Source organism: Mirounga angustirostris, unplaced genomic scaffold, assembly GCF_029215605.1.
Source record: "Mirounga angustirostris isolate CCGP_5_RB_7025 unplaced genomic scaffold, mMirAng1.0.hap1 SCAF_5, whole genome shotgun sequence".
Lineage (NCBI taxonomy): Eukaryota > Metazoa > Chordata > Mammalia > Carnivora > Phocidae > Mirounga > Mirounga angustirostris.
Window position 1 is genome coordinate 4,402,441 of NW_026991713.1, and position 26,297 is coordinate 4,428,737.

The 26,297-nt window shown below is 54.6% G+C and overlaps 2 protein-coding genes across 20 annotated transcripts in view; both read right to left on the reverse strand.

Moving 5' to 3' along the window:
* FAM118A (family with sequence similarity 118 member A) overlaps window positions 1–14,008 on the reverse strand; it is a 43,129-nt gene extending 29,121 nt beyond the window's left edge. For 7 of the 18 annotated variants that reach the window (XR_010411273.1, XR_010411272.1, XR_010411271.1 and 4 more), the window contains exons 1-3: window positions 12,293–12,567; window positions 2,824–2,879; window positions 1,799–2,054 (exon numbers count right to left, since the gene is read on the reverse strand). Coding sequence is in view for 3 of the 18 variants with exons in the window: in XM_064590492.1 (XP_064446562.1) it covers window positions 1,799–2,054; window positions 2,824–2,870 (303 nt within the window). In the remaining 15 variants the exon portion in view is untranslated. The other 11 variants (XR_006790532.3, XR_010411274.1, XR_006790529.3 and 8 more) reach the window with 11 other exon arrangements.
* A 3,998-nt stretch (window positions 14,009–18,006) lies between these two features.
* Window positions 18,007–25,495, reverse strand: UPK3A (uroplakin 3A). Of its 2 annotated transcripts, XM_045866721.1 has the most exons (6): window positions 25,444–25,495; window positions 24,240–24,395; window positions 23,011–23,290; window positions 21,373–21,455; window positions 19,595–19,727; window positions 18,007–18,166 (listed from the first exon to the last, which is right to left on the reverse strand). In XM_045866721.1, the coding sequence occupies exons 1-6, from the start codon at window positions 25,493–25,495 to the stop codon at window positions 18,007–18,009; spliced, it is 864 nt and encodes a 287-aa protein (XP_045722677.1). The 2 variants fall into 2 exon arrangements, with proteins under 2 accessions (XP_045722677.1, XP_045722687.1); XM_045866731.1 differs by lacking the exons at window positions 21,373–21,455; window positions 23,011–23,290.
* Between the last annotated feature and the right edge of the window lie 802 nt (window positions 25,496–26,297).

Consider the following 26,297-nt stretch of genomic DNA (forward strand, 5'->3'; position numbering starts at 1 on the left):
CACAGACCTTGTCCCACCTTGGCCACCCAGCCTCCGGTCACATCCCACACCTATCACTCCCAAGAGTGGGGCCCTTCCAGAACTTCTGGCCCAGGCTCCCGCCGTCTGACCCTGCAGCACCTCAGCTCCCAGGGCCGCCCCAACCCCATCAAGGCCGGCACACCACTGGCTCGAGGGCCCCGGACCCTGGGTCTCCAGCCCGCCGGCCTCACTTCTCCCACTCAGCAGCTGACACCCCATAATCTGTCACCGCAACCGTCCCCCGGACAAGCTTCCCACCTCGCCGCCCTTCCTGCGCTTTGCTGGATTTCCCGGCAACTCGGATACAGCGCCCCCCAGCCCACCCCGTGCTCAGCCTGCTCAGCGTGGTGGGGGAATCCCGCCGTCCTGACTGGCCTCGCTTTAACTCCCGTTTAGCAAGTTTTACATGGGTGGGAGCTCTAACTGGGTTAAACAAGCGCCAGCCTCGCTGGCCTCTCTCCGAATGAAACACCTCACCTGAACGTGCCCCCCACCTGCCCCCGGTGCTGCCCAGCACCCCCACACTTCTGTCCATGGACCCGGCCCCTCCCCCCAGGACAGGGCTCAGCAACCCCGTCCTTAAAGGATCAGAGAGCCACTGTTTGAGGCTCTGTGGGCCTCAGGCTCTGTCACAACTACTCGACCCCACACCCCAGCATGAAAGCAGCCACAGACAACATGCAAATGACCCGTGCGGTCGTGTACCAGTAACTGGATTTACAAAACGGGCGGCAGGCCAGGTTTGGCTGGGGCTGTAACTGGCCAGCCCTGCCCTAGATCCCAGTTGCCCCATATTAATAGAAGACCCCCACGTGGGAGAGCTGCCCGGCTGAAAACCCTTCCCAGGCTCTGGGAAGCCGGGCACGGCCACGTGGTCGATGTGGCTCCCTCATCAGGCCCTGGAGGGGAGGAGGCAGGAGCTCCCCCGTGTTCCCCTCGCTGGACAGGCACACCGTCATGGCAGGAGCCAGGGTCGGCGGGGAGGCTACCCCACAACACGAGGCAGAGGCCGTGCCATGAAGACAGCAGAGCAGCAAGACAGAGAGAGCAAGACTCTCCCAGGCTCCCTGATGACTGCGCAGACTCCTTTCCATGCTTTCTGTGCAGCGTCTCCAACACCTGCCCCACCCAAACTCTCAGAGGATGGCTGTGCTTTAACAAGCTAGAAGTAGCGAGCAGAAGCCCGCCACGAGCCTCTACCACGCCATGTGGCTTCCCGGCGGCTGACCTGGCCGAGCAGCTGCCCGAGGCGGACCCCCACGCCTGCACCAGCGCCCGACTTGAGGGCATCCCTTGGTGACGGTCTCCTGTACGTCCTCCCTCCCTACTAGGTCACTTCCACCTGCAGACAAAGCGGCTCTAACTTCTCCCATCCTCAGCAGTTTGCAGGAACCACCTGTCATCTGAAGACCCGTGGATGGCCTGCTTACACCCAAAACACACCTCGAGGACATCCCTCTGCTAACGGAGTATGAAACTCCGCAGCAAGGCGACATCGCAGATGCCCCCGCCCGGATTCAGGTCCCGGCTAGGCTAGCAGGGGCTGCTTCAGGAACCGCGCCCCCCCTGGCCCCCCGGCCCCCCCAGCATGCCTGGCATCACTGCTACTGAGACAGGTGCTGTTCTAATGGACCTGCTCATCAGCCCCCCCTCTGCCGAGAGCTGAGCACGACAGAGGCTCGTAGAAGCGCACGTGTTAGAGCCCCAGGTTCCTCGACCCGGTCCAGAACCACGTTACCCCAGGGAACCCGGAAGCGCCTGTCTGGGAAAGACTTACAGGGGACATCTTCCGGATCAGATCATGTGCGACCACCAGCAGGTCCCGGTCCTTTGTCACCTTCCGGCGGAACTCCGCCACGTCTCCCGGGTGAAGGACCTCCAGCTGCTCGGCGGCCTCGATGACCGCCTCGATGCAGCCCCTCCACGAGCAGAGGGCGGGGATCCCCGGGGCCACGGCGGCGCTCACGCCCGTCCCGATGACCAGCAGCAACTCCTGCGGCTGCTTCCGGATGAGGCTTTTCAGAAACTTTCTACTTAACACAACGGAAGGAGAGAACAGGAGTCAACACGGAAAGTATCGCAGCCACAAGGGAAAACAGTGTCTAGGAATAGCTGTGAAGCGTGAGGTCAAACAAGGCCACACACCCTTCCCTACCTCACACCACCCGATGATAAAGCCTGTGCATTGTTCTCTTCTGTGTATTATTTTACATGTTCTATCCTCGGTCCATAAAGGACCTGGGGACAGTTGTGTCTTATGCATCTTGAGGCCCCCGTGGTGTTAAGCACCCATTTAAGTGATATATATGGGAACAAAAAGCTATCAATTTTAACTCCTCTGAAGCTGTCAAGAGCCTGTAAATACCAAGCATGATGACAAAATGATCCCTGCTTGCAGTGACAAGTAAGAAAATTCCTGGCCAAAGCTGGTTTTCTGCCTCTTACGCACCCGAGCCCCTCCCGAGCTAACACCTCCTGATCTAGCAACACTTTTAACAAGAACCACCCGTGGTCCACGGAGGGTCAGAGAGTGCTCGCCAGTGACTCCTGGCATGCCTCGTCTCAGACGTGTTGCTTGGAGACCAGGTTACTGTCACTTCTTTGGGCAAAGAGAAAACTGCCTTCTGGAACGTTTCTTACGCTGAAGCGAAGGGTAGCTGCACAACCGCCAAGCTTCCCTCCTGACACAAGGTTCTCATTCCATGCTCACCTCTGCAGGTGCTAAATAAATATAAGTAACACCGAAGGGGACGTATGACAGAGGCCATCTACCTGTGTGAAGGTGTAGCTGACCTTATTTACCTGGACTTTTGTTCACTTCTGTTTGTTGTCTTTTCCACTGGATCCATCTGTAAATCCTAAAGAGAAAAAGTAGTCAGAAGGGACTTCCACTTCCCAAATAAATCTTCTATTTATTCCCAAATAAAATCTTTTATTATATATATTATATATATTATATGAAGAGAGTTCAAGCTGCAATTAAAATCAAAGGTCCTGGATCTTTATTTAAATTAGAATACCTACAAAACGTCATAGACAAAACACATACTTTGTAAGCCACAGGTCCCTCCAACCAGCCAGGCAAAGCCTCAGATGCAGATTATCCGCAGCTCTGCACTGGACAGAGAAGGAATAGGAGGGAACTCGCATCCCACCCGGACGGTGCAGGGGGCGCAGTGGTGGGTGTCCCTTGCCGCCCCCTTTAGGACTCCAGAGGGTTTCCAGTGGACACAAACACAAATGACTTATCACAGAAGGAAGTACGAAAAGTGGCCCAATGGAGTGGAGCCAGGAAGCAGTTTCTCAGGGGTGTCTATGTGTCCCGTGGGGTGCGGTATCCTAGTGCAGATGGAGCCCAGCCCCACCAGCAAGTCTTCCCGGGCACAAGCCCCTTGGCCACGCTGAAATCCAGTCCAAAGAAAGAGTATAAGTAAAAGGTCAATTCTTAGGTTATGTAAAACAAGAATCTTCAACCAGCTAGGTCTCTATTGCCAAACTATCTCCATATTCTACAAATTTTGCACAATCACTTTCCTCCAATTTCCTACTGTAAGACAAGGAAATATACAGAAAAATCAAGCTGAAAACCCCATAACCCTACTACCAATGAGCAAGAACTGTTACGAACATTTGCATATGGCCTCTAGATGGTTTACATTTTTCCCATCATTTGAGTCCAAAGGTCATAGCCCACTTTTTTTCCATGCATTATAATAAAAGCATTTTCCTGACAACCAACTTTGTGCACAAAAATTTTTCTCTATTTTGGAATCTTTTTTTTTTTTTTTAGGAGAGATTTCTGAGAATTGCTGAGTTAAAGAATATTGTACAAAATTTCAGCACATACTGGCAAACTACCTTTCAGAAAAGTGGTCAGCAGAATATGGGGGTGCCCTGCCTGAAAACCACCTTTCTACATGTGCAGTCTTTTTTTTTTTAATCTCAGAATCCGGTCACCAAAAATAATTTCCCAGGGTAGGCAAACAAGGCTCAATCACCTTATGGCATCATTAGATTTTAGAGCTAAATGGGTTCCTAAGAGTATCCCCTGACAATGTACACACAACTGTGTAGACGCCTGGATGCCTCTTCCCACCCTGTTGTGCCCCGCCCTGCCCCGCCTCATCCAGTCCCATCCGGTCCAGTCCCGCCCCACCCCTGCCCGTGGAAAGGGTTCAGAGCTTCCATCAAACTGCCAATGGTGTCTGTGACCTTTCCCCAAATGTTAAGAAATCTCAGTCCACAGGCAAGAAAAATGCTGCTCCCAGATGCCTGTCATCTGTCCAAAGGGAAAGCAAGGCAAAGTTAGGGCTGGTTCTCTACCTTCACTCCATCCTCCTTCCCGATACAAAGTTACTACAAGAGCCATGAGGGTCAAATCTTTTTTTTTTTAACCTACTAGATATCTTCTAAGGAAAAAAACAAACATAGGGGCTTTCCACTACATTAAGAAACCCTGGATGCCAGCCCTGAGATTTCAATGGCTGACCTAACTATTCACCAATCCTCGGTTTTAACAACCATAAAATACGAATTCTTGCTAACTGAGCAAGTTTTGAAAGCTCGAAAATCTCTCCTATGAAAGGTGCTCTGGAAGCTCAATTCACTGAGTCAAACAGCTCAGGCTCTGACGTGCCAACAACGCAGCTTTCTTAACCTCCCACTTCAGGACAGAACTTGAAACTCATTCCTACTCAATCCTATTGGAGTATGAGATGCTTATCAGCTGACTAATCCAACTGCCTCCCACCCCTGCCCCCCAAAATCATGCACATCCCTTTGAATAGTTACTCCTGGGAAGGGGCCTTTTATCTCAGCCTCCTCTACACACATTGTAGAGTATTTTTCACAGTCACTGGTCAACCAGAGACTTAAGAAATGCCCCAAACGGCTTCTGTGGTAAAGACCTTTAAAAACCTACCTGTAGTTCTTTCAATTCTTGTGCAACTTTGTGCTCGTGGAGTCCTATGCAGGCCTATCGTACAAACTGGAAACCTAAACACTGCATTTGCACATCTGCAAAAGGGTATGAACAATTCCAACTTCTGTGGGCTAGAATTAACTCCAAAATTATGTGATCCCACAGTTTTCCAAAAGAACTTATCCCTGTAAGCACTGAACATTTAGAGAACAGATCCCAGCTTGCCCTCCCGTGCAGTCTGCTGCTGGTTTAAATGCTCAAACCTCTTTGTCTGCCTGAGCTCGATGAAGGTCAGGAGCTGGCTCCTCAGACGGCACTTCGAACAGAATCCCAGGCTCCTACCTCAACAGGCAGATGCACCTCTAGACTTCCACACCACTGTGCACCTTTAAGAATCAAAGTCGCCAACAGGGAAGTCCCCAGTGATAGGAAGTCTCCACACACGTGCTGGGATGAGCCGCACGGCTGCCCATATTTAGACATCCACAGCTCATTCTAACACTGCATGCTAGAGACACGACCTCACTTCCTGTTCTTTCAGCAGAGTTCACATCAGAGCCAAATCTCACCAGAACCTAGAAAGTACCCCCAAAACGCTCCTTCTTCTGAAACCAAGGGCCAAGGAGATTTCCAAAGCAACTCGTACCAGATGCAGGACGGACAGTGAGCCTCTGCCAGTCGGCTCCCATACTCAACACCACTCTGCTAGGCCAGTCAGCTTCGCTAGGACAGCAACAAAAGCCTTCAGAGACCTTTTAGAAGCTGCATCTTTCGGTTTCCTTGGTGACCGTGCCGTCACCACAGTTTGCAGGCCCAAAGCCAAGTTTTCATAGCAACCCATTTTTTTTTTCAAGGACTTATCAGCATTTTCTGAAAGCAAACTCAGGCCCCAACACAGATCTGTAGAAGCAGTTCCTGTCCTTTTCATCTAAAGCCATGAATAAAAGTCCTCACAGGATGTTTTCTGCTTCCAAATCTGAGATCACAAGTATATTATGAACTAGCTTCAGAGTAGCCAGAGACTGCCTTATTCTTTGAACCCCCAGCATCCAGCACGAAAGACATGTTCATCACACTGAGTCCAATGCAAAAGAGAATCAACTATGAACATGGCCCTTGTTATTTACAGCTAGCAACACAGAGCCCCCTCCCAACTCCCTAACCCCACTGTATCAGACCGCTCATGAGCTTCCCCCCTACCATCCTGCCTCCTGCTAACCACACCGTGCACAGTCCCCGCACTCCTAACTCCGGACCTCATCGTGTGACTTCTTTGGCCAACAAGAGATGGGCAAGCAAGCAAGCGTCTGGGGAGTGCTTTGACTCTGGAGCCAGCCGTCTTGGAACTCGGGCCCAGGAAAGCATGGTCTCGCCTCCCGGGAGGGTGAATGGCCTCCAGGCGAGAGCTGAGCCACACGGTCAGGACACCCCAGCACCCGTCCACCCAACACGTCAGGGGCTGCCTGGGGCTATTCAGTGCCAGTCCAGCAGCCAGATCACAACTGCAGGAGATCCCAGGGAGGCCAGCCGGAGACCCGCGGAACCAGGCCCAGACGCTGATCCGCAGAAGTGACCTCTGAAGCGCTCACTACCCCACTGTTCTCCGCTGCCAACAAGAGCACAGGGATGGGAAAGGAAGAGGACAGAAGTGTCAAGAGAAGAAAAAAGGAATGAACGGCTCAATGAGGGCTCCAATCCACAGTTTGGAGGGGGAAGGAGAAAACGTTTGTCCAGAATAGTCTTTGTTAAGTTAGCATAACAAAAAAAGTTAAATTAAAACGAATTCGTTTCTATTACAAATTACACTTTCACTTTACAAGCACAAACCATGAATCAGAATCTGTCGGGTCCTCAAAAGTATCCTTAGAAAAACCTCTTCGTTTTTTTCTACAAATGGGTTTTATGAAGGGAGATGACAGCTCTTGAGTTGTGTAGCACCTGGTTACAGGGAAGAGGGCTAAACTTAAGATGTATACACAAAATACACTCCTCTCACACAGCAGGGGAGGGGATGCTGCAAATATCTGCTGAAGTTTCCAGATGTTAGCTTTTACTTCACCTGTAGTCGATCCCTAGAGTGATGGAATGAGATGCTCCCAGAACACGTGGAAGAAGTCTGACACTGGTCACTGTAAGTGACTGGCAGCAGGGCCCGCCCTTGTAGAACATACTAGCAAGAATACCCCCTGCTACAGTGACACAGTAACCCACGCTGGGCAACGATGTATCGATGTGCTGCTCACAGAAGACAGAAGACTGGGGGAGCGCTGGGGGCACGGGGTAGAGGCACCCTGCATGCTTGAAAATCTGCGTCTCACCTTTGACTCCCCAAAAAACTGAACTACTAATAGCAAGAGCCACAAGGGATCACTTGTTACTGAGACACAAAATTTACGGAGAGATGAACCGTTCACGGGGAGATTAGGGCGCGACATTTCAGGCAGATCGGGCAGTCCTCGACCTCCCCACACGTGCAACAGGCATTAGCTACGAAATAAGGACAGCCGGACAGGGTTACTGCAGTCAATTTTATGCAGTTACCTTTTAATACTTCATCTCTACGTTGGTTTACATTTTCTCTCCACTGAGAACGAAGTCATGTACAGTCTATAAATCTGGATGAATTTTAACTTTTTGTAACAGATTTGTGTAGACTTTATAGTAGTAAATGATAAAACAGACTAGTATCTACAAATACCTTACGCATTCATGACATACCTTTTTCTGAATGTTTTAGTTCAAGGTCATGCAGCTTGTCTGTTTTTCTTCAAATTGTCGCAAATCTCAAAATAACATCCAACAGATGTACTGAAAACAATCTGTGTGTAAGTGGACCCACACAGTTCAAATCCATGTTGTTCAAGGGTTGACTGTTATTAGTATTAAGTGTAATCAATCCATGGAACCAGTGTGGTTCCTAAGGACTGGGATGTCCTACAAGGAGGCCAAAACCTAGCCATTGTACTCTCACTCCACCAAGGCAGGCCTGGAGCCCTGGGAAGCATAAAGAAGTCTTTTCCCGGTGCAGGTCCCCCTACAGCACACTCGGGCGACTCCCAAAACTCCCAACACCAACACTGCTGGTTAACACCGTCCTCTCCTTTTACTCTGATGGGATTCCCACAAACTGCCGCCTTTTTTTTTTTTTAAGATTTTATTTATTTATTTAACAGAGAGAGACACAGTGAGAGAGGGAACATAAGCAGGGGGAGTGGAAGAGGGGGAGGCGGGCCTCCCGCGGAGCAGGGAGCCTGATGCGGGACTCAATCCCAGGACCCTGGGATCCACGACCTGAGCCGAAGGCAGACGCTTAACGACTGAGCCACCCAGGCGCCCCCAAACTGCCTTTTTCATAGCAACCTGGCCTCCCATGTGGACTCAGGGGCGGGGGGCATAGAAGCAGAAATCACTGGGTAAGCAGAGTAGGCTTCCGAGGACATCTGACAGCCATACTTACAACCCCAAATGAATCATCTGGAAGTGATAAAGGTATTTCTGGTGAGTTTGATTAGCATGACTAGGTTCGCCTGATCTGGAAACAAGGTGCAAATGGACAACAATCAAGCTTCCAGAACTGCAAAAGAGAGGTTTAGCCCAGAGACCACAACAGAGGCAGCACTGGGGCCACCACGGGGGAAACACCACCCCTTCCCCAGCAGGGACACCTCTCTGAACCGGTTTCCAAACGTGTCAGCTGTCTGTGAAAACTTCAGGTGAGTCCACTATCCCAGAGATTCTTAATCAGCTGTAAAATGTTTACCGCTATATATAAACTACCGGCGCAGCGGCGGACCACCCTCAACATCTGGGGGCTTCCAGCTCGACCACATACTCATTTAGCCACAGTTCTGCTTAGACTTCCTACCAGCCGTTCCTAACAAGGCATCTTTGGCAGGATTGGTTTTTCTTCAATTTACAGAAAACACAAAACCTTAATTTGAACACATGACAATTGACCAATCACTTTTTAAATGCAGTCAAAATAAGTTACAACAGGAAAAAAAAAAAAAGGCTTCTTTTTAACAGTTATAATGTATTCATTTGTTTCTCGAAACCAGTGCCTCCGGAGTTGCTTGGGCATATATCCCAAAGGAAGAAAACAATAAAACCCACCACTCACAGGAAATGTCCAAGTCGCAGTTTGGTTACAATGGCAACATGAGTTACTGACATTTCCTGTACCCTTACTAGCTTCAGGGGGAAGTACTTGGCTCTTTACATGCATTATCTCACTTAATCCTGTCAAGAACCCCGCGAAGTGGTCATTCCTATTGCCCTCATCTGGCGAGGCCGACAGCAAACCCTTCCAGAGGCCAGTCACCAATGGTAAATAGAGTCCTGTGCGCTTCCTCCTGACCTGAGTGCAGCTCAGAACGGCAAACAAATATACCTGACATTTTACCAGCAACCTCGCCAACCACTAGTGTTCTGTTTTGCAGCGTGTCCAGCAGGAGACACGTCGAATTAACTCAGATAGACACGTTACTTAATGAGAAGACAATAATGGTGAGATACACCACCACAAAGGCCAAAGGCAGGCTGACCCGCCAGCGTTTAGCCATCCCAAGAAAAATAAGAGGTGTTCTAGAAAGCAAACCTCTAATGAGATGTAACATTACAGAATCCTAGAGCTGGAGGGATGCAAATGGTTACGGGGTGCCAGATGCCCTAATTTTAGAGCAGTGAAAATGGAGATTCTGGGAGGTAGTGACCTAGTCCCGGCCCCCCGAGGAGTTAGAGACAAGCTAGAAACTCGCTCCGGGCTCATGCCCCTAACCTTGCACTATCCTGGGCACTACCTGCTCCCCTGTGAGTCCAAAACTTCCTCTAAAGCACTCATTGCAACTAAGGCACCTCTTTTTACCACCAAATCTTCACAAATAACCATGGCGTTTAGCAGTTTCGCCGGCTCCCTTACACGGCTCATTTTCCAGAAATGCTAAGAACAGCAGCTGCTGTGAGGAAGTCTAAGAGGCTGCAGGCAAAACCACCAGCTCCCAGCAGTTTTCTGTTTGATCTAGGCCGGCTCAACACCCCACGGTCCATGCTGACTTCAGCGGGGACAGACCAGACGCGCAGGGCTGGGCAGGAACCAACGCCACCTCTCAAAAGGACCTCACTCTCCCAGCAAGGAGAGGCTCCAGGCTCTAGCAGGGTCTCTAGGAAAGAGCCCAGACTTCGGAGTTCAAACAACCAGGGGCTGGCTGTACTACTTAACACAGGGGTAGGTAACTTACTCTGGGTCTCTCTTTCCTTTATCTGTAAAAAAGGAATCCTATCTCACGTCTCCTAAGGTTGCTGGAAACATTAAAAGGGTAACATTTAAAAGAACACAGCCTAAAACAGGATGCTTCCCACTACACCCTGATGTGACTGGCTGTCCTTCCTGGATTTAATTAGTTAAAATTAAATAAATCTACAAATTCAGTTCTTCAGTCCCACCAGCCTTACTTGAAGTGCCTGATAGCCACATGAGACGAGTGCCTCGGAGAACACAGATCCAGAATGTTTTTCACCACCACACAAAATTCCATGCCCTCGGCCACTGCCTACATTCTCACGACTTGTGTGGGCTACGGAGAGCCACCCTGCTGCCAGTCCCACACGGTCCCCGGAGGGACATTTCTGACAACGCGCATCTGAACTTGCCTCTCCTTCAGGGACTTCCCATTTCCTTCAGGGCCCCTGAGTCCAACCTCCAAACCCTCTATCCTGTTTCATCTCTGAGAACCTGCCCCTCCACGCTGCCCCCCGTGCCACGTGCACATCTCCCGCGTGGGCGTGGGGCTCGCGGTGACACACAGACAAGCAGTTACCCTGATGAAGCCCTCAGGACCACCCACCCTTTGGGCAAAAGGACACAACCTCTCCCACAGGGACTAATAATTTCCAAAGTCAATCTCCAGGCAGCAGAGTGTAGGCTCCGCCGGGAAAGGGCTGAACAGCGGTCTCTGGGGTCTAGACTCGAGAACAACTGTGCTTGAGGAAGCCACAGTCGGCACCGTGACCACGCCGGTCCGGGACCCTCTATCTCTCAGCCAGCTTCCAGACAACAGCCGCCACAACCAGTGATTGTTCATCAACACAAAACCCATCTCCCTCCCCTCCGCAGGCCGGACTCAGTGCCTGCATCCCGACCCCCCTCACCCACCCCCTTCTTTGCCACGCCGCGTCCCAAACCCTGCACTCTGCCAAACTTCCCGATTTCCCCATTCTGGTCTCCCTGGAATCTCCCTCAGTCCTCCCCACAGACCAGCTCCTACCTTGCTTCAGCCCTGAGCTGCATCACCATTTCCTCAGGAGACAGAAGCAGTAATTCAAGAAAGGACCAAGGGCACGAGCCTCAGGGAACAATGGATTCACCCCACTTAAGATTCCCTCTAATACTACCCTGAGGACCTTTTCATTAACGAAGCAATCCATCTCCACCCGTCCCCCAGGATGGTTTTCTGCTCCAGCCACACTTGTTTCCAAAATCTGCTATGCTTTGCGGCAACACCTACACACACACACACACACACACCCTGGAATGACTGTGGCAAACTTTTCAACCTCAACCTTCAAGGTCAGCGCACCTGTTACCTGTCAGCTTTCCTCCCCTTCAAAAAGCCCTCCAGAACACCGCTTCCTGGGAACTGGGCTCCCACCCCAGCTGGGCTGCAGGCCACTACTCAGCTATTCTCACCCTGTGACAATCACCTACTTGTTAACCCTCCCCGGTCCATCCCGCCCACATGGGGCCCTGAGAGCAAGGACTCTGTCATCTCCAGCTGGTGCCAATTCCTGGAAACTACCGGGCATTCAGAAAGAAAACAAAAACAAAACTCCACGAATGAAAAAACTAAGCCAAGGAGACAAGCTCAAAGTCTGATTTGCCCTAACTCCCTCACCTGCGCAGTTCTCCCTCCCTCCACGAGGTCAGATCGGTTCTCTAGACTCTTCTGCGGGGCCTCTGGAGTCTCACCAAAGAGCATTAAAAGTTAAACACCGTCCCTGCTCCAGCCTCAACACAACAGTAAACACAAATGAAAATGTGGGGGCCGAGATCACACCCCCTGCCCGGTTACAAAGGGTCATCAGGTGACCTATTAGATGCCCCTACTTCAGTTATCTTATCATCAGGAATTTTCACACCCCGGGGAAGACCGTCACAGATGCCCCTCGGGGGTCCTGGACCTCAGGTTTGAGAAACCCTGCCTGGAGATGAGCCGAACGGGGGCTGGACGCTCAGAGCAGGCGGTAGAGAGAGGCAGGGGGGAACCCCGGGGTGGGGGTGGGGGTGGGGGCGGCGGCGGCGGCCCCGGGCTCTGGGAGGGGGCTGGGGAGCGAGGGCACCGGGGGCCTGCGCACCTGGACGGCTGACCCGGGGCGGGCTCGGGGGTCCTCGGGCAATCTCAGGAGGCCCTCGGGGGGTCCGGGCGTCTAGGGGAAATCCTGAATGATTTCGGGCTTCCGGAGTCCTGGAAGTGGCAGCGGCAGAGGTGGCCAGGGACTGCGACAGGGTCTCGGGGACCAGCGGTCCTGAGGGGCGTCTCGGCGGCTGGGGGACCCCGGGGAAGGCGGGGAGGGGTCACCGGGACCGAAAGCGCTCTGGGCCCGGCCCCCCGGGCCTCCCCGCCCATCCCCCTCACCTGCGGGGCCAGCTCCCGCCGCCGCCTTCCCGCTCAGCGGTCCACCTCGCCGCGGGGTCTCGGGGTGGCCGCGCGCTCCCCGCGCTGGGCGGGGCGGGCGGAGGGCGGCCAGCGGGCGGAAGGCTGCGCGCGCAGCCGGGGCGGGGCCGGGGCCGGCACCGGAGCGGGAGCGGACGCCGCGTCGCCCTCAGCCGCCGCGCTCCCGCTGGCCGACCGCGGCACCGCCGCAAAGTCTTCCCCCGCACGCCCGCCGTCGCCGCGCGGAGGTTCCGCCCGAAACCAACGGCCCCGCGAGGCCAAGGCCCCGCCCCCGGCCGCCGGCCCCGCCCCGCCCCGCAGCCCCGCCCCCTCGGGCTCTCCGGCGCAGACGCGGTGGAGGGCGCGCGGAGAGCTCGCGCCCTCGAACCCGCCGGGTTGCGCGTCCTCGCTCCTCGCGTCTGCAAAATGGGCGCAGGCGCACTTTGTGGGGACGTGGCGAGCGTTTCCGTGAGGCCGGAAGCGCCGCTCGGCTGCCGCGCCCTGGGCCGCGTTTGTGCGCGGCTTCGGCGCCCCGGGCCCGGGCTGCGGGCCAGAGTCCTCTCCCCGGCCCCGCGCTCTGCTCTTTCAGAGCCCGTCGACCTCAGAACCTACGCACGCTTGTTACCGTCTCTCTCCCTGCCCCACGGGCGTCCCTGGGTCCCCAGAAGCTCGCACGGAGCCGGGCGGTCGGAGCCCAGTGTGGGTGGATGCATGGGGGCCCTCCCCGTGCGCTCCCCTCATCCAGAAACGCGCTTCCGCACAGGCTGAGAGTGGCACCGGCTGGGGTTCGGCCCCCGAGGCCCTGTGGCCTGTCCCTCTGTGCCCCAGGGTCGGCGTCCGTGAGCCTGGGGTGCTGGGGCGAACTCAGGTCACGCGTGCGTGGACTTGGCACAGGAGCACGCAGTCCTATTACTCGGGCGGCCCCCTCCTCCTCTTGTCTGCCCCTTGGAAGTCAGCTTCCCTGAATAAGACCCGATTGGCTCAGAAAACACTTCCTCTGCGCAGCCTTCCCACATCCGCCCTCCCTGCCCTGCCCGAGCCAGCCCGAGTTAATGATTATTTCTTCGCTCCTCAGCACTGTTTTTAAAGCTTTAAAGGTGATTGTTAACATCCCCCAACCCACCCGGGAAGCGTCTGCGGTTCAGCCTGTGAACTTTCGGGGGCCCAAGACACTGTGGGGGACGGTGGCTTGGGAGTAAACAAGGCAGAGGTGGGCTCCCTGTGTGGTGCGGGGCACTCACCTGAGCACTTGGTCCGTCCGAGCGCCTTCGTTCAGCCCCCGGAGCATCCCCGGGTGGAAAGCGCCATCGTGATTATTGCCAGAGAGACGCAGCTGCTCTCAAGTTGTGGAAAATTACTGAGAGGTGGTGCCACCTGGCTGCCTTGAGCATTCTCGGGGTAGATAAGGGGCTGGCACGGTGCTGGCGTCCTGGCGTGCGTGTCACGTGGTGCAGTCATTGGTGTCCTAGCCTCCTCCCAGCTGCCATGAGCATGCCCTAGTGTGTGTTGAACAAAGGAGTAAATATGTGTGTGCGTGAAGCAACGAGGCTCAGCATCCCGAGCCCAGGGACCAACTCCATTCATTTCCGTACTATGGTGCTCTCGTGGGCACACGACAGGGGCTGCAGGTGAAACACTGGAGTGCCAGGAACGGAGCTGCTTTTGTGTGCCTGTATTCATGATTGTTTACTGAGCACTTAGTACGTGCCACATTCTAAACGCTTCCTACACATCTTCATATTCACAGTCACCGTACGCAGTAGGTATTATTCCCCTTTAACAGACTGAGAAACAGAGGACTGAGAGTACCCAGGCCAAGGTGCAAAGTGGGTATCTGCTTGGTACGGCTGCCAGGGGCTATCTGGCTACAGAGGGAGCTTGGCACTGTCAGAGAGGAGAGAAGGCCCAGAGTCACCGACAGGGTCCCCAGGAGGGGGGACAGAAAAGACAGCAGAGACCAGCCAACAGTCCTTCCGTCCTGGAGAAGAAGTTGTTGCTTTATTGTGTGGGAAGACCCACATCATAACACAGATGCGCCGCACTGGTGTAAGAAGCCAGACACCCATGCCTCATATGCCCTGGACCACAGCTGCCATGGATCACATACACCGCACACACACAACCTCACCCTGTGCGTTTAAGTCCCCGCATTACACATGCATGCTATAGATGCTCCAACGGAAAAGGAGCTAATTGTGCCTTTCGGACACCCCCTCCCCCATCAGTTTCCTGCAGGAACTTGTGTTGTCAGCAGGCCAGCAGGTAGGGCTGCCATGTCAGCGCTGGGCAGAGGTGGGGTGTGTGTGGCTAGTGGGATGGGTCTGCTGGCAGGAGAAGGAGGAAGGGAGCTTCGCCAATGCACCTTGGAAAGTCTCTCCGGCCCTTTTTCTGCCCCATCCCCACTCACACACAGGCCCCAGCTCAGGCCTCCCCAATGCTGACCTGGAAGTTTCCAACAGCCTGCTCTAGGGTCTCCACTCACCAATCCATGTCCCCCAGCCCCTGGCAGCTGTGATATGGCCAGGGGGACCAGCATGGCCACTGAACAAATCTGTACTGAGTGCACACTCTGCTAGGAGCTGAGGACACAGCCCGAGAACCATCCCCTGAACTCACGGGGCTGACACTGTAGGAGGGGAAGCAGGCAGTAAACACACCTGTCAGAGTGGGACGAGGCTATAAAGAAAAAGGAAGTTTGGGTGAGGACAGACCCCACAATGAAAATAAAAGGGCAATAGACAGACCAGGGAGAAATTTGCAAGACGTGTATCTAACTAAGGACCCAACTAGAACATAGAAAGAACTCTTATAACTTATAATAAGAAGACAAACAACCCAATTTTCTAGAACTTGAACACATGCTTCATCGATGTAGCTCTATGGATGGCAAATAAGAACCTGAAAAGATGCTCAGCCTTTTTAGTCATTGGGGAAATGCAAATCAAAACCATAATGAGATAGCACTGCACACCACTCAAACGGCCAAAATGGAAAAGACCGACCATACCAAGTGTTGTTGAGGGTGTGGAGAAACCGGAACTCTCACGCGCTGCCCTTGGGAGCATGAAGTGTTACACCTATAGAGAGGCTAAAATAAAAGGTAGTGGTGGGGCGCCTGTGTGGAAGGATTCACCGTGACCCCCTGTTCGGTTAAGCGTCTGCCTTCGGCTCAGGTCATGATCCCAGGGTCCTGGGATTGAGCCCCGCGTCAGGCTCCCTATTCAGTGGGAAGTCTGCTTCTCCCTCTCCCTCTGCCTCTGTTTGTGTTCCCTCTCTCGCTGTGTCTCTCTGTCAAATAAATAGATAAAAATCTTTTAATAAATAAATAAATAAATAAATAAATAAATAAATAATTACAGGTGACATCGCTGGTGGGAATGCATAATGGTATGGCCACTTGGAAAACAATTTGGTGGTTCCCAGAATGTTAAACATAGAATGGCCATGTAACGCAGCAATTCCACTCCTAGGTACATACCCAAGACATCTGAAAACAGGTGTTCACACAAGTACATGAAAATGCATGCTCAGAGCAGCACTGTTCTAAATAGCCAAACAGTAGCACGATAACCAAGTGGGGGAAATAATCCAAATGTCCACCAATGGATGAACGAGAGATCCATACAATGGACTACTTACTACTCAGCCATAAAAAGGAACAAAGCTCTGACACCTGCTACAATGTGGGTGAACCTCAAAAACAGGATGCTAAGTGAAAGCAGCCAGGCACAAAAGGTCACACATTGTATGACTCCATTGATATGAAATGTCCTGAGCAGGTGAATCCATACAGGCAGAAAGCAGATCCGTGGCTGTCAGGGACACGGGATGGGGGAGGAGGAAATGGGGAGTCACTTCTTCATAGATACAGAGTTTCCTTTTGGGGACATGAAAACATTCTGGAACTAGGTAGAGGTGATGGTTGCATAACGTTGAGAATGTACTGAATGACACTGGTTTGCTTTGAAATAGTTTCTTTTATGTTATGTGAATCTCATCTCAATTAAAAAGAAAATAAATACAGGCATGTTATAAAGCAGAATGCAAACTTGCATGAATTTCCAACAACAGCAGACTTCCAGGGAGCTTTGCCTCCCCTCTGCTGCTGCTGGGGATTCTCTGAGAGAAGCTCTGGAAGGACTGTCCTAACTGAGGCAGGGCTGGGGAGGATGCACAAGACGGGGGAAGCGGGAATTCCAGTGGCTGCCCAGGCCAGCTTCCTGTGTCCTGCAAGACAGTCTTGAGGGACTGGGAGCTGGTCCAAGGCACACCCTTGAGAGCAGCCCCATCACTCCCTCCCATCCCCACTGCCCAGGGACTGGGCTCCTCTCAGCTCCTGGGACCCTCAGCTGCTCTGGCTTCTCCTGACCCCTCCCTGCCTTTAGGTTTCTTCGCACAGCTTCTGCCCTCCAGCCTCCTCAGCTTTGGAACCCTCTAGCAGATCTGTGGCTGTCTCAGCATCCGTGCCCCCAGAGGATGATCTGGGGCCCTCAGAGCACCCCATCCGACCACTGCTGATGAAGCCCAGTGGGGAGCATGCTGCCACTCAGGAATGCAGCCTTCCTCACAGCTGGCAGGTAGCATTCCTGCTTTATAACCCAGTCCTGCTCTGACAAATTTCTCCTTTTGGTGATGGGAAGCGGGACTGTGACTCCTTTTGCACATTCCCCAAAGGGAGGTGGTCTTGCTACCTGGCTCAGAAGACAGAAGTGAGTCATCTGAGCCAAGAAGCAGGACTGGGAGAGTCCCTTCACCCCCCAAGTGGACTTGGTGCCCCTCTTCTGTGTCCCGAAGCCTCTTCTGCCCACCCACCGTGGGGCCTTCAGGGAAAGCTGAGAAGGAGCCTTGAAATCAGCCATTTACATCAGCCCATTTTACAGATGAGAAAGCTGAGCCCCAGAGGGAAGGAGCTGGCTGCTGGGGGTGACAGGAGCTGCCAGAAGCTGCCCCCAGGGGGCCCAGTTGGCTTCCAGTACCTCATAGCCAGCGAACTCCAAATACCATCTAATGACTGCATGCACAGCCCTTCTCTCAGGACCCCCCCAGCTCATGAGAGGCAATCAGGGTGGGACTGGTTCCCCCATCTTCCAGATGTTCTGACAGCCCCAGTTTTCCTAACCCTCACCACTTCCACTCTGACTGAAAAGTAGCCCCCTGACCCACCCTCTAGAGAAACATTCCAACCCCTCCATATGACATCAACTCATTCACTCATTCATCCACCATCTCACTTGTTCATTCGGTACATCTCTATTGAACTCAGAATCTTGGGAAGATTTTATTAAAGTTGTTCCTGCAAGTTGGACCAACATGCCCTGTTCCTCCGTGGGTGAGGTCAGGGCATGAGCACCTGCTGCACGCAGGCCCCCGAGGCCAGGCGGGGAGAATGCGGCAGCCCAGGGGCGGTGCCCAGGTTCAATCCTGGAGCTTGCTCTTGTACACCTCAGCCCTGTCCAGCGGCGGCCCCCGGTTCACAGACGTGTACGCAGCCTCTGAGGTCCCCAGGGACCTGGGGACAGCCTCCTGCGTGATCTGGGAGTCGTGTGTAGTTTCCCTGTCCGAGCTGCCCGTGTCCCTGACCAAGGGGATGGAGAGGGTGAAGGTGAGGGTCACAGAGCCGGCCTAAACCCCTCTAGCTGGTCAGGAACTTTCTACTTAGACACGCTTTCACAGATGTTGTCTTATGCATGCACAGCAAAGAACAACCGGACAGAATGGGCAAGTCTAGGTGGGAGCCACGGGAAGGCTTCCTGGAGGAGCGAGCAGTTACTATGCCCTGAAGGAGGAGCGTGGGGGCTGAGAAAGGCATTCCAGGCATGTGATAGGAAGGGCTGAGAGTTCTGGGGCAACACTGGGAAGTTTGGTGGAGCTGGAGCTGGGGTGGGGACAGAGGGGAATAAATGGAAAAGCCAGGCCAAAGTCGGATAACAGGACCTTTGGTACCAGAAAAACGTGTTGTCCAAAGGGAGGGAGGGACATAAGCATGTCCTGACGGCTCCCAGGTCTGGCCAGACAGACCAGACTCTTGGTGGCTAATCTTATCTATTATTTGTGTTTTTATTACTTAAATGTCAGAGGGCAACCTGATTTGCAAGTTCACTGCCCTCTACTCCATCCCCCACCCACGTGGCTCTTTCCACATAGCTAATTCCTGTGTCCACTTAATCTCACCTACTCCAAGAAGCTTTCCCGTCTGCTCCCCCCATCCACACTGGGACAGGCACCCCACCATCTTCAAAGCCTCCCGGGGGCTCCCTCCCTCTCGCTGAGAAGCACATGATTCACCCCTGTCCTGAAGAGACTTTGCTCCTGTTGTTCCTTCCTCCAGGAAGCTCACCCTGGTGCTCCAGGCAGGATCTTCCCCACCCTCCTCCGGATTCCCACAGCACCTGCTGGTGCCTTGATTCAGCCCCTGTGCCAGCCTCCCAGGATTACTGGGTTGTGTGCACACCTGCTCCAGACATCCGCTCCAGACGCCCACAGGAGACCTAACCCAACCTCAGAGCTATCGGTAGCGTCAGGAGACCAGGGCTCTGGCCCCAGCTCTGTTTTAACTGGCTGTGTGACCTTGGGCCACCCTTAACCCCCCTGGCCTCAGTTTCCCCACCTGTCCAGCCAGTGGGTGAATTATGACAACAGAAGCTAACAGCTGTTGAGTATCCAGGTGCTGCCCTAAGAACTCTGTAGGGATTATGTCACTTAACCGTCATGACTCCACAGGGAGGATAAGATTTATTAATATCCCCATTTCCCAGATGAGGAAGTTGAGGCATAGAAGGAGAGGTGTCAGAGCTGAGACCCGCCCACAAAGCCCTGCTGCTGAGCCCCTCCCTACCCAGCTGAACGACCCCAGGACGCTGCTCCCCTCTCACCAGACCCCACCCCGCCCAGGGTGGAAGGCAGCTCCCTTGCCTTCTGGGCTCACCCCCGCCTCGGGAGACCCTCTGGGTGGAGCGTGCCCAGGGTGCCCCCGAGTCTTGCCCTCCAGCTGGCGGATACTCACAAAAGGCTGAGGACAATGGCACCAGCAAAGGCAACGAGCAGGAAGAAGGGCAGGGAGCCCAGGATGGACGTGATGACGATCATGCCCCCGCTCCGCCGGCCCGGCCACGTGTCGATCGCTGAGTACGGGGTGACTAACAGGACACAGGCCCACTTACTCCCCAGACACCGCACCCCTCAGCCTTCTCCCAGGATGCACAGGGGCCCCCCAGCCTCAGGTCTCAGGATGGAGCGGGGACCCAGGTCAGAGTCAGTCTCCCCCCAGGTCCAGGGTGCAATTAACTTGCTTGCCCCACCCCTACTTCCCAACTCCCTCGTGTGTCTCGTCTCTTCCTCTTTTAACTGTCTTTCTGCATAATTTTAAATTCTAAATGAACTCAACTCCTCTGGTGAAATGGATGGGACACGGATTATAAACAATTAAAGATGCGACAAAGGGCCCGGGTCTAAGGGAGTTGGATGCACCAAGGGTCCCCCTCTGCTCTGGCCCGTGTCACCCTTCTGGAACTAAGTGAACAATTTATAGGTCCTCCTGTGAGCCGGCCGCTTTCTGGCCACTGTCCCATGTAGACCCGACAAGACCCTCATTCTGTAGATCGCTCACTGCCGCTGAGGGAGGTTGAGTTCCTGTTCAAGGGCACTCAGACTCCAGACTCAAGTCTATAGACCTGTCTGGTCCCAAAGGGCATACTCTCCCCACAAACTGACCTCAGGCCCTGCCCAAAAAGAACCAGGCCTAGTGCTTTTGTCTGGGTTACTCCAAGGAACCCTGCTGGGGAGGCAGAGCAAAGATTTTTCTTCCCACTTCTCAGATGTGGAGACTGAGGTCCTAAGGGGTTCACAGAGCAGTGAGGCGCAGAGGCTGGGCTTGAATTCAGCACTTTCGGTCCCAGAGCAGCCCTGTTGCAGGGGGATGGCAACACATGGGCATGCCCCTGGAAGGGCAGGCAGGGGGCCACCCCAGCCACATGCGTGCACCCACACGCTTGTCTGTCTATGCCCTTCACTAGCTGTGTGACCTCAAGCAACCTGTCAGAGCTACTGCATGCCCTGTAAGCTTACCATGGATGGGGCGGGGGGCTCTACAGGTAAAATTCTCGGCTCTAGGCTGAGCCCATCATAGCATGAAGTCTCATCTTGGGAGCCAAGGTATGGGGGAGGGGTCTCTAAAGTTAGGGTGGGGTGCTGTCAAGATTACCATCTGAAATCTCTTCTGTTGCCCTTAGGTTCTGTAGACACGATTCTGGGTATAAACCTTGGATGGTGTTGAGAACCCGGATGGAGGCTTGAGGAGGGACAGGGCAGGACCATAGGCAGATGCCTGGGCCTCTGAGCCCCCTACCTTTAGGAAACCCACCCAGTCTCCAGAGAACGGGGTGGAAAGGTGGGCAGCACTCCTGCTCCCTCCCAGGCTCACCCCCTGCACTGGGTACTAGCCTCCGGAGCCAGCCAGAACCATCAGGATCCATTTGACGTGGCTGTGAGGTCTCAACAAAGGGGTGGGTTAGGATGGAAAGACAGGGTGAACTCCATGCCCCTTGGAGGCAAATGCCTTGACTTCAGTCATGCCAGCCTATCCTTCACCTGCCTCTCCCACAGCACCTGGCCCTCAGGGAATGGAGGGGGAGGGGTGATTTCAGGTCAAACCATTTTAAGATGCATTATTCTCATCAACCCGACAGCCTGCCTGTGTCTGGGGAGACTTTTCTGAGTGACAGCCTGAGTGTGCTTTCCCACGTTCCCCTGAGGGTCGCCCCCCAGCCCAGCCCCATCACTTACGCCGCTTGGTGCGGATGGGGTCGGACCACAGTGTCTGGTCCTGTACCAAGCCCGTGGACATATTGACAAGGACGTACTTGAACCTGTAGGGAGATGGAGAGAGCAGGACTTCTGTCCAAGCTGTGTGCCTGGCCACAGGCAGGTGGAGGGATTAGGATGGCGGGTGTGGGGGGTCAGAGGGGGTCCTTCCAGGAGATGGAAATTTAGATGGCCGCAGGGTGGGCTCTGGGCAACAGGACAGTGCTGGACTTGGCCTTGGTGCCATCCCCCCCCCTTTCCTGCCCCTGGACCCTTTCCATGAAGACTTCAGGGTCAGTGGTCCTCCTCTCAGCTCTCCCTCTGGGGCCCCTGTTTCCCTATTATCTACAGGATGAGTGTAGCATATCTGCTGAAGAGCGACCCATTTATCCTCATAGTATTCTTGCCTTCCACCATTCCCAGCCTGCTCCTTGGTATCACAAAAGGGACTTTAAAAAACAAAAAAAAAGTAATAATATTCATTCCCAACCCAACTGCCCTGGGACAGGGCTGCTCCTCTTCGTAGAAAGCCCCAGTTGAGTGTCACTAATCATAAAGGAAGATCAGCACAAGATTCCCAGAGCCCACCTGGGGCCTCAGATACGATCAGTTTAAAATGATGGCTATTCTGAGAACTCAAAAACCAACAGCCTCTCATTTAACACTTAAAAAAAATGAAGACCCTTAAAATCTCTACAGCCGCCAGTATTTTGCCTAATCTCCTATTTCTCCGAGTTTGAAGAGAATTCCAGAAGCTGGGATATGTGCTTCTGTGTCCCCCAGGTAGGAGGTTTGAGGAGATAGGGGGAGGTTTTCCCACACTGAGAACGAGGTCAGAGGTAAGAGGTTGAAGGTGGGGACCAGACACTAAGGCTTTCATCCTGCCCTGTGGCCAAGGCCAAAGGAGAGGCAAGCCTGACAGGACGGCAGGCGAGCGATGGTCTGGGCCCCCCGTGTGCCTAGCAGGTGCAGAGACTGGGCCTTAGGAGTTTCCACGGTAACAGGAGTGAGTACCCAAGGCTTTGGCACCAGACGAGACCCCATGGCCATGGATCAGGCCTGAGCCCCGAGCTCTGCACGGAAAAGAAATAAGTGTGGAAAGAAATCAGGGACCTGCTGGGGCCAGGGGAGGGGGCACAAAAGGATACGCCAGAAGGAGGCAGAAAAAAGCGGAAGATGAGGTGGGAGCTGGAAAAGCCTTCAGCGCGGCTCTAGGTCAGGTGGGGCCGCTGCTTTTCAAGTGGTGACCCCCCTCCCTCTCCAGACCAGCTAGTTTCCTCCCCTGGCAAATGAAGCAGATTGGGTAAGTGACTGCCATGCGGGTGATGAGCTGGGACCAGGCACAGAATTTGTGGAGCCCAGGGCAAAATGAAAATGCAGGTCCCCTGTTAAAAAACAATGAAGAATTTCAAGATGGCAACAGCAGAGGATTAAGCCAAGCAGGGGTCCTTCTGAGTGCATGGGCCCTGGCCCAGTCGCACAGCCCAAAGCATGCCCCTTCAGGAGACCCGGGACAGTCCTGGCACAAGAAATGTGGCCTCACACGCCTCACCCCTCCTGGGTCTCCCTGAGTGGGGATGGGAGCATAACTGCCCCGCCCCCGCAGCCACTCACACCCACCTGTATTCCGTGGCTGCCGACAGGGGCGGGTTGCAGAGGCCCGGGAAGTTGGGGTCTGACAGGCAGGTCCCGTTGGCACCCACTCTGACGAGGTATGCATTCAGGATTTCCGAGGCCCGGGCCACGTCCCCTAGGGCATCCAAGCTGGGCAGGTCACTGCAGGGGGCCAGGTCAAAGGCCGCAGCCTTGTAGGGGCCCGTCCTCCCTCCCTCTGTCTGCTGGAACGTGGAGCTCAGCGGGGTCCTGCTATGGTCCTGCACGGAGGCGTTCCTGGAGCTGGCTGCAGAGACAGCGTCAGCAGTGAGGTTCCTGGCCACCCCAGCTCAGCCGGTCACCCAATACCCCCGAACATCCTCTCTGAGCTAGTGCTGTGCTGGGCCCTGGGGTCCCAGGCGGAGGCAGGGTCAGGCCCTGCTCAGGGGCTCCCTGTGCATTGGCGGCAGATAGACAGGAGCACCGCCGACTTTGGGCAAGAGGAAGGCTCCTCTTTCTACTGGCCAGTAAGATCTTACGGGTCCTCCCACCCCTACAGACTTCTGTCATTTTCCCCGAGAGGCTGGCCCCCCGGCCAGGGGAATGGGAGAGGAGCGGCCCGCAGTGTGCACAGAATGAGCTCCGGGCCCAGGTGATGGCTCTGAATGAGCTGCTGTAAATGACCGGCTGCCAGAAATATAAGAGGCTGTCACTGGGTTCCTTCTCCCAGAAGCCCAGGATTGCTCTGGGGAATGGGCGGGGCTGGCCCAGAGCACTTGGGTCCAAGTGCATGGTTCCCCTCGCCAACACCAGCTGTGATCCACTGTGGAAGCTGGGGAAAGGGCTGGGGCTTGAGGCACCACAGAGATTTGGGCTCACTTTCCAGCCTGGGAGCTCCCGTTAGTTATCCCACCTCTGTGAGCCTTGATTCCTTGCTCTGTGATGGGACAGTTGTCTTGCAGGCTGATTGTAAACATAAGCACCAAGGTACGGGAAGCACCGAGCATGATGTATGTGCTCAGTGATGGGTGCTGTCTTTATTTCTCCACTAGCCTGCACATCTCTCCAGGGCAAAGACAGATGTGTGGCCGCACCATGCAGCCCAGGGCTGGCCCAGGTGCCTGTCAGTGAGGTACATGGCTGGGGGGGATGTTGAATGATATAGTTAGAGCATCCCACTACCAGCTTCCTTTCCTCCTCCCTGCAGACAGGCCAAAGCCCCTTTCAGCTCAGCCCAAGGGAAGCAGAACCCTTACCTAGGTCGACGAGGACATAGAGGTAGATCTCATAGTTGCTGCCAAGGGCCTCTGAGCTGTCAAACATGCAGAGAGGCTTTTCCAAGGCCACAGTGGTGAGGGTGGGGTTGTTGGTGGCAAAGGTCACACTGGCCAGTTGGGGCTGGAGGTTCACACCTAGAAGAGACAGTGAGGACAGGAGCTGACCCCCCAGTAGAACTGTCCACACCCATGGGCACACTCTGTGCCCCCCCCCATGTCTGCATACAGTTACTGGGCACCTAGGGTGTTTGAGGCACTGGGGTTCACCCTCCCCATGGGCCGTCTCAGGAATTTGTCTCAGACCCAGGCAGCACTCCTGCCCCCACCAGCCATCCCCCGCCCCAGAAACCAAGCAGTCCAGCCTAACTGCTGCCCTCTCTCTCCACCCACAGATGGTCAGTTGCCAAGAACCCCACTGCCTCTCCTAAGCATCTCTTCACCCAGTCAGCCCAGTCTGGGAGTCCCACTCTCTTCACTTGGACCCCAGAAACAAGCCTCCCCCCTCTCCAGTCCTTTGCTCTCTAACATGCAAATCTGACCCTGTCACTCTTCTGCTGGGCCCCTTCTGTGGCTCCCCACTGTGTTGGAGGGGTCTCCAACATGGTCCAGCCTCTCTGGAGGGGCACCAAAGTCCCAAAGCTCTGGGCTTTGCTTCCTTGGGTCTCCAGCCTCACCCCAAGCACGCCCCCCACCTCACGCCACCCCATCCTACGCTCCAGCCACGCTGATGGACCGGTCAAGAGAATCCCAGGATGGACCATGCCGCCTCCCTCCTTGAACTTGCCCTCGCTGCCTCTTCCCCTGAAATGTCCCTCCATCTCCTCCAGTCCAGGCATCTGCAGGGTCTAGTCCAGCCTGTTCTCTGCTCTCCCACAGCCCCCTGCGTGTCTGTCTCTCACAGCACCCATAACAGGGACCTGTGACCCATGAGCCCTGGAACCGTCACCCAAGGAAGCTTATTAATCGAGGTTGTCTTTATTATTAATATCGCAGGTCCCAGAGCCTGCACAGGGCTTGGCACAAAGCAGGCAGTCTGCCTATTCCTGGAGCGAATACACGAAGTTCCCCTTCCCAACGCTGCTTTCCATCCGACTCCTCTCAGGACGGTGGGATGATCAGGGCCGAGGACTCAGCCGCCCGCCCTCCCAGGGCAGCCCCCCCGCTTCTCCCCTTCCCCGCTTACCCACGCCGAGAGGCAGGCAGCCGAGGGCCAGCAGGGCCCAGAGAGGAGGCATCGCCCTGAACAAGCCGCGGGAGCGCGGTCAGGGTGGTCCAGGGCGCCGGGGAGCCCAGCGCCTCTGTGTCAGCGCACCTGGCGGCCGGGTCCAGCCCTCGGCGCGCCCCGCCCCCGCCCGCGCCGGCCAATCCCTGGCCTCCTCGCGGGCTATTTGCATACGCCCCTCCCCGTCCACCCCGCCCCGCTACGTGCCTGAGGCACACACCTGCCGCGCGGGCCCTTCCCCGCCCTTTACCGAAGCGCCTACTGTGTGCAGAGGCTGGGGCGGCGCTTTCACAGCGTCTCTCGCCTGATCATCCCCTCTGTGAGCGGCCCTCTCCACACTGGGAAATGGGGGCGCTAATTCGTACAGCTACTGATGGAGACCCTGCTAAATGCCAGGTACTGGCTGGGCTCTGGTGGAGATGGACCAGGTTAATCAGAGAAAGTGCCGTCGTGGAAACCTTGAAGTCCCGGGCCTGTGAGGACCCGGAGACCCCGCGGTGTGACCCTTTGGGTTCACAGGTGCGAGGCCAGGGCCGCCCACGGACTCCCGGACACGCCCAGACGGGAAGAGCCCAGGCCTGCCTCCCAGCCCCTCCTGTTTCAAAAGGCCTGCTGCCCAGGGGAGCCTTTGAGAACAGTGCTGTGGGCTTCACCTGGTCTAGCGGGTTCCTTCCAGCATCAGGAATCGTGTTTTTCTCAAAGAGCACCTTAAATATTACATTTTTCATTTAAGACGTAAGTCAAGGAGGATGGGAGAAAACTAAAACTGGAAACCAACAGAAAGTAAGGAATCCAGGTATAGTGTGAACGACATA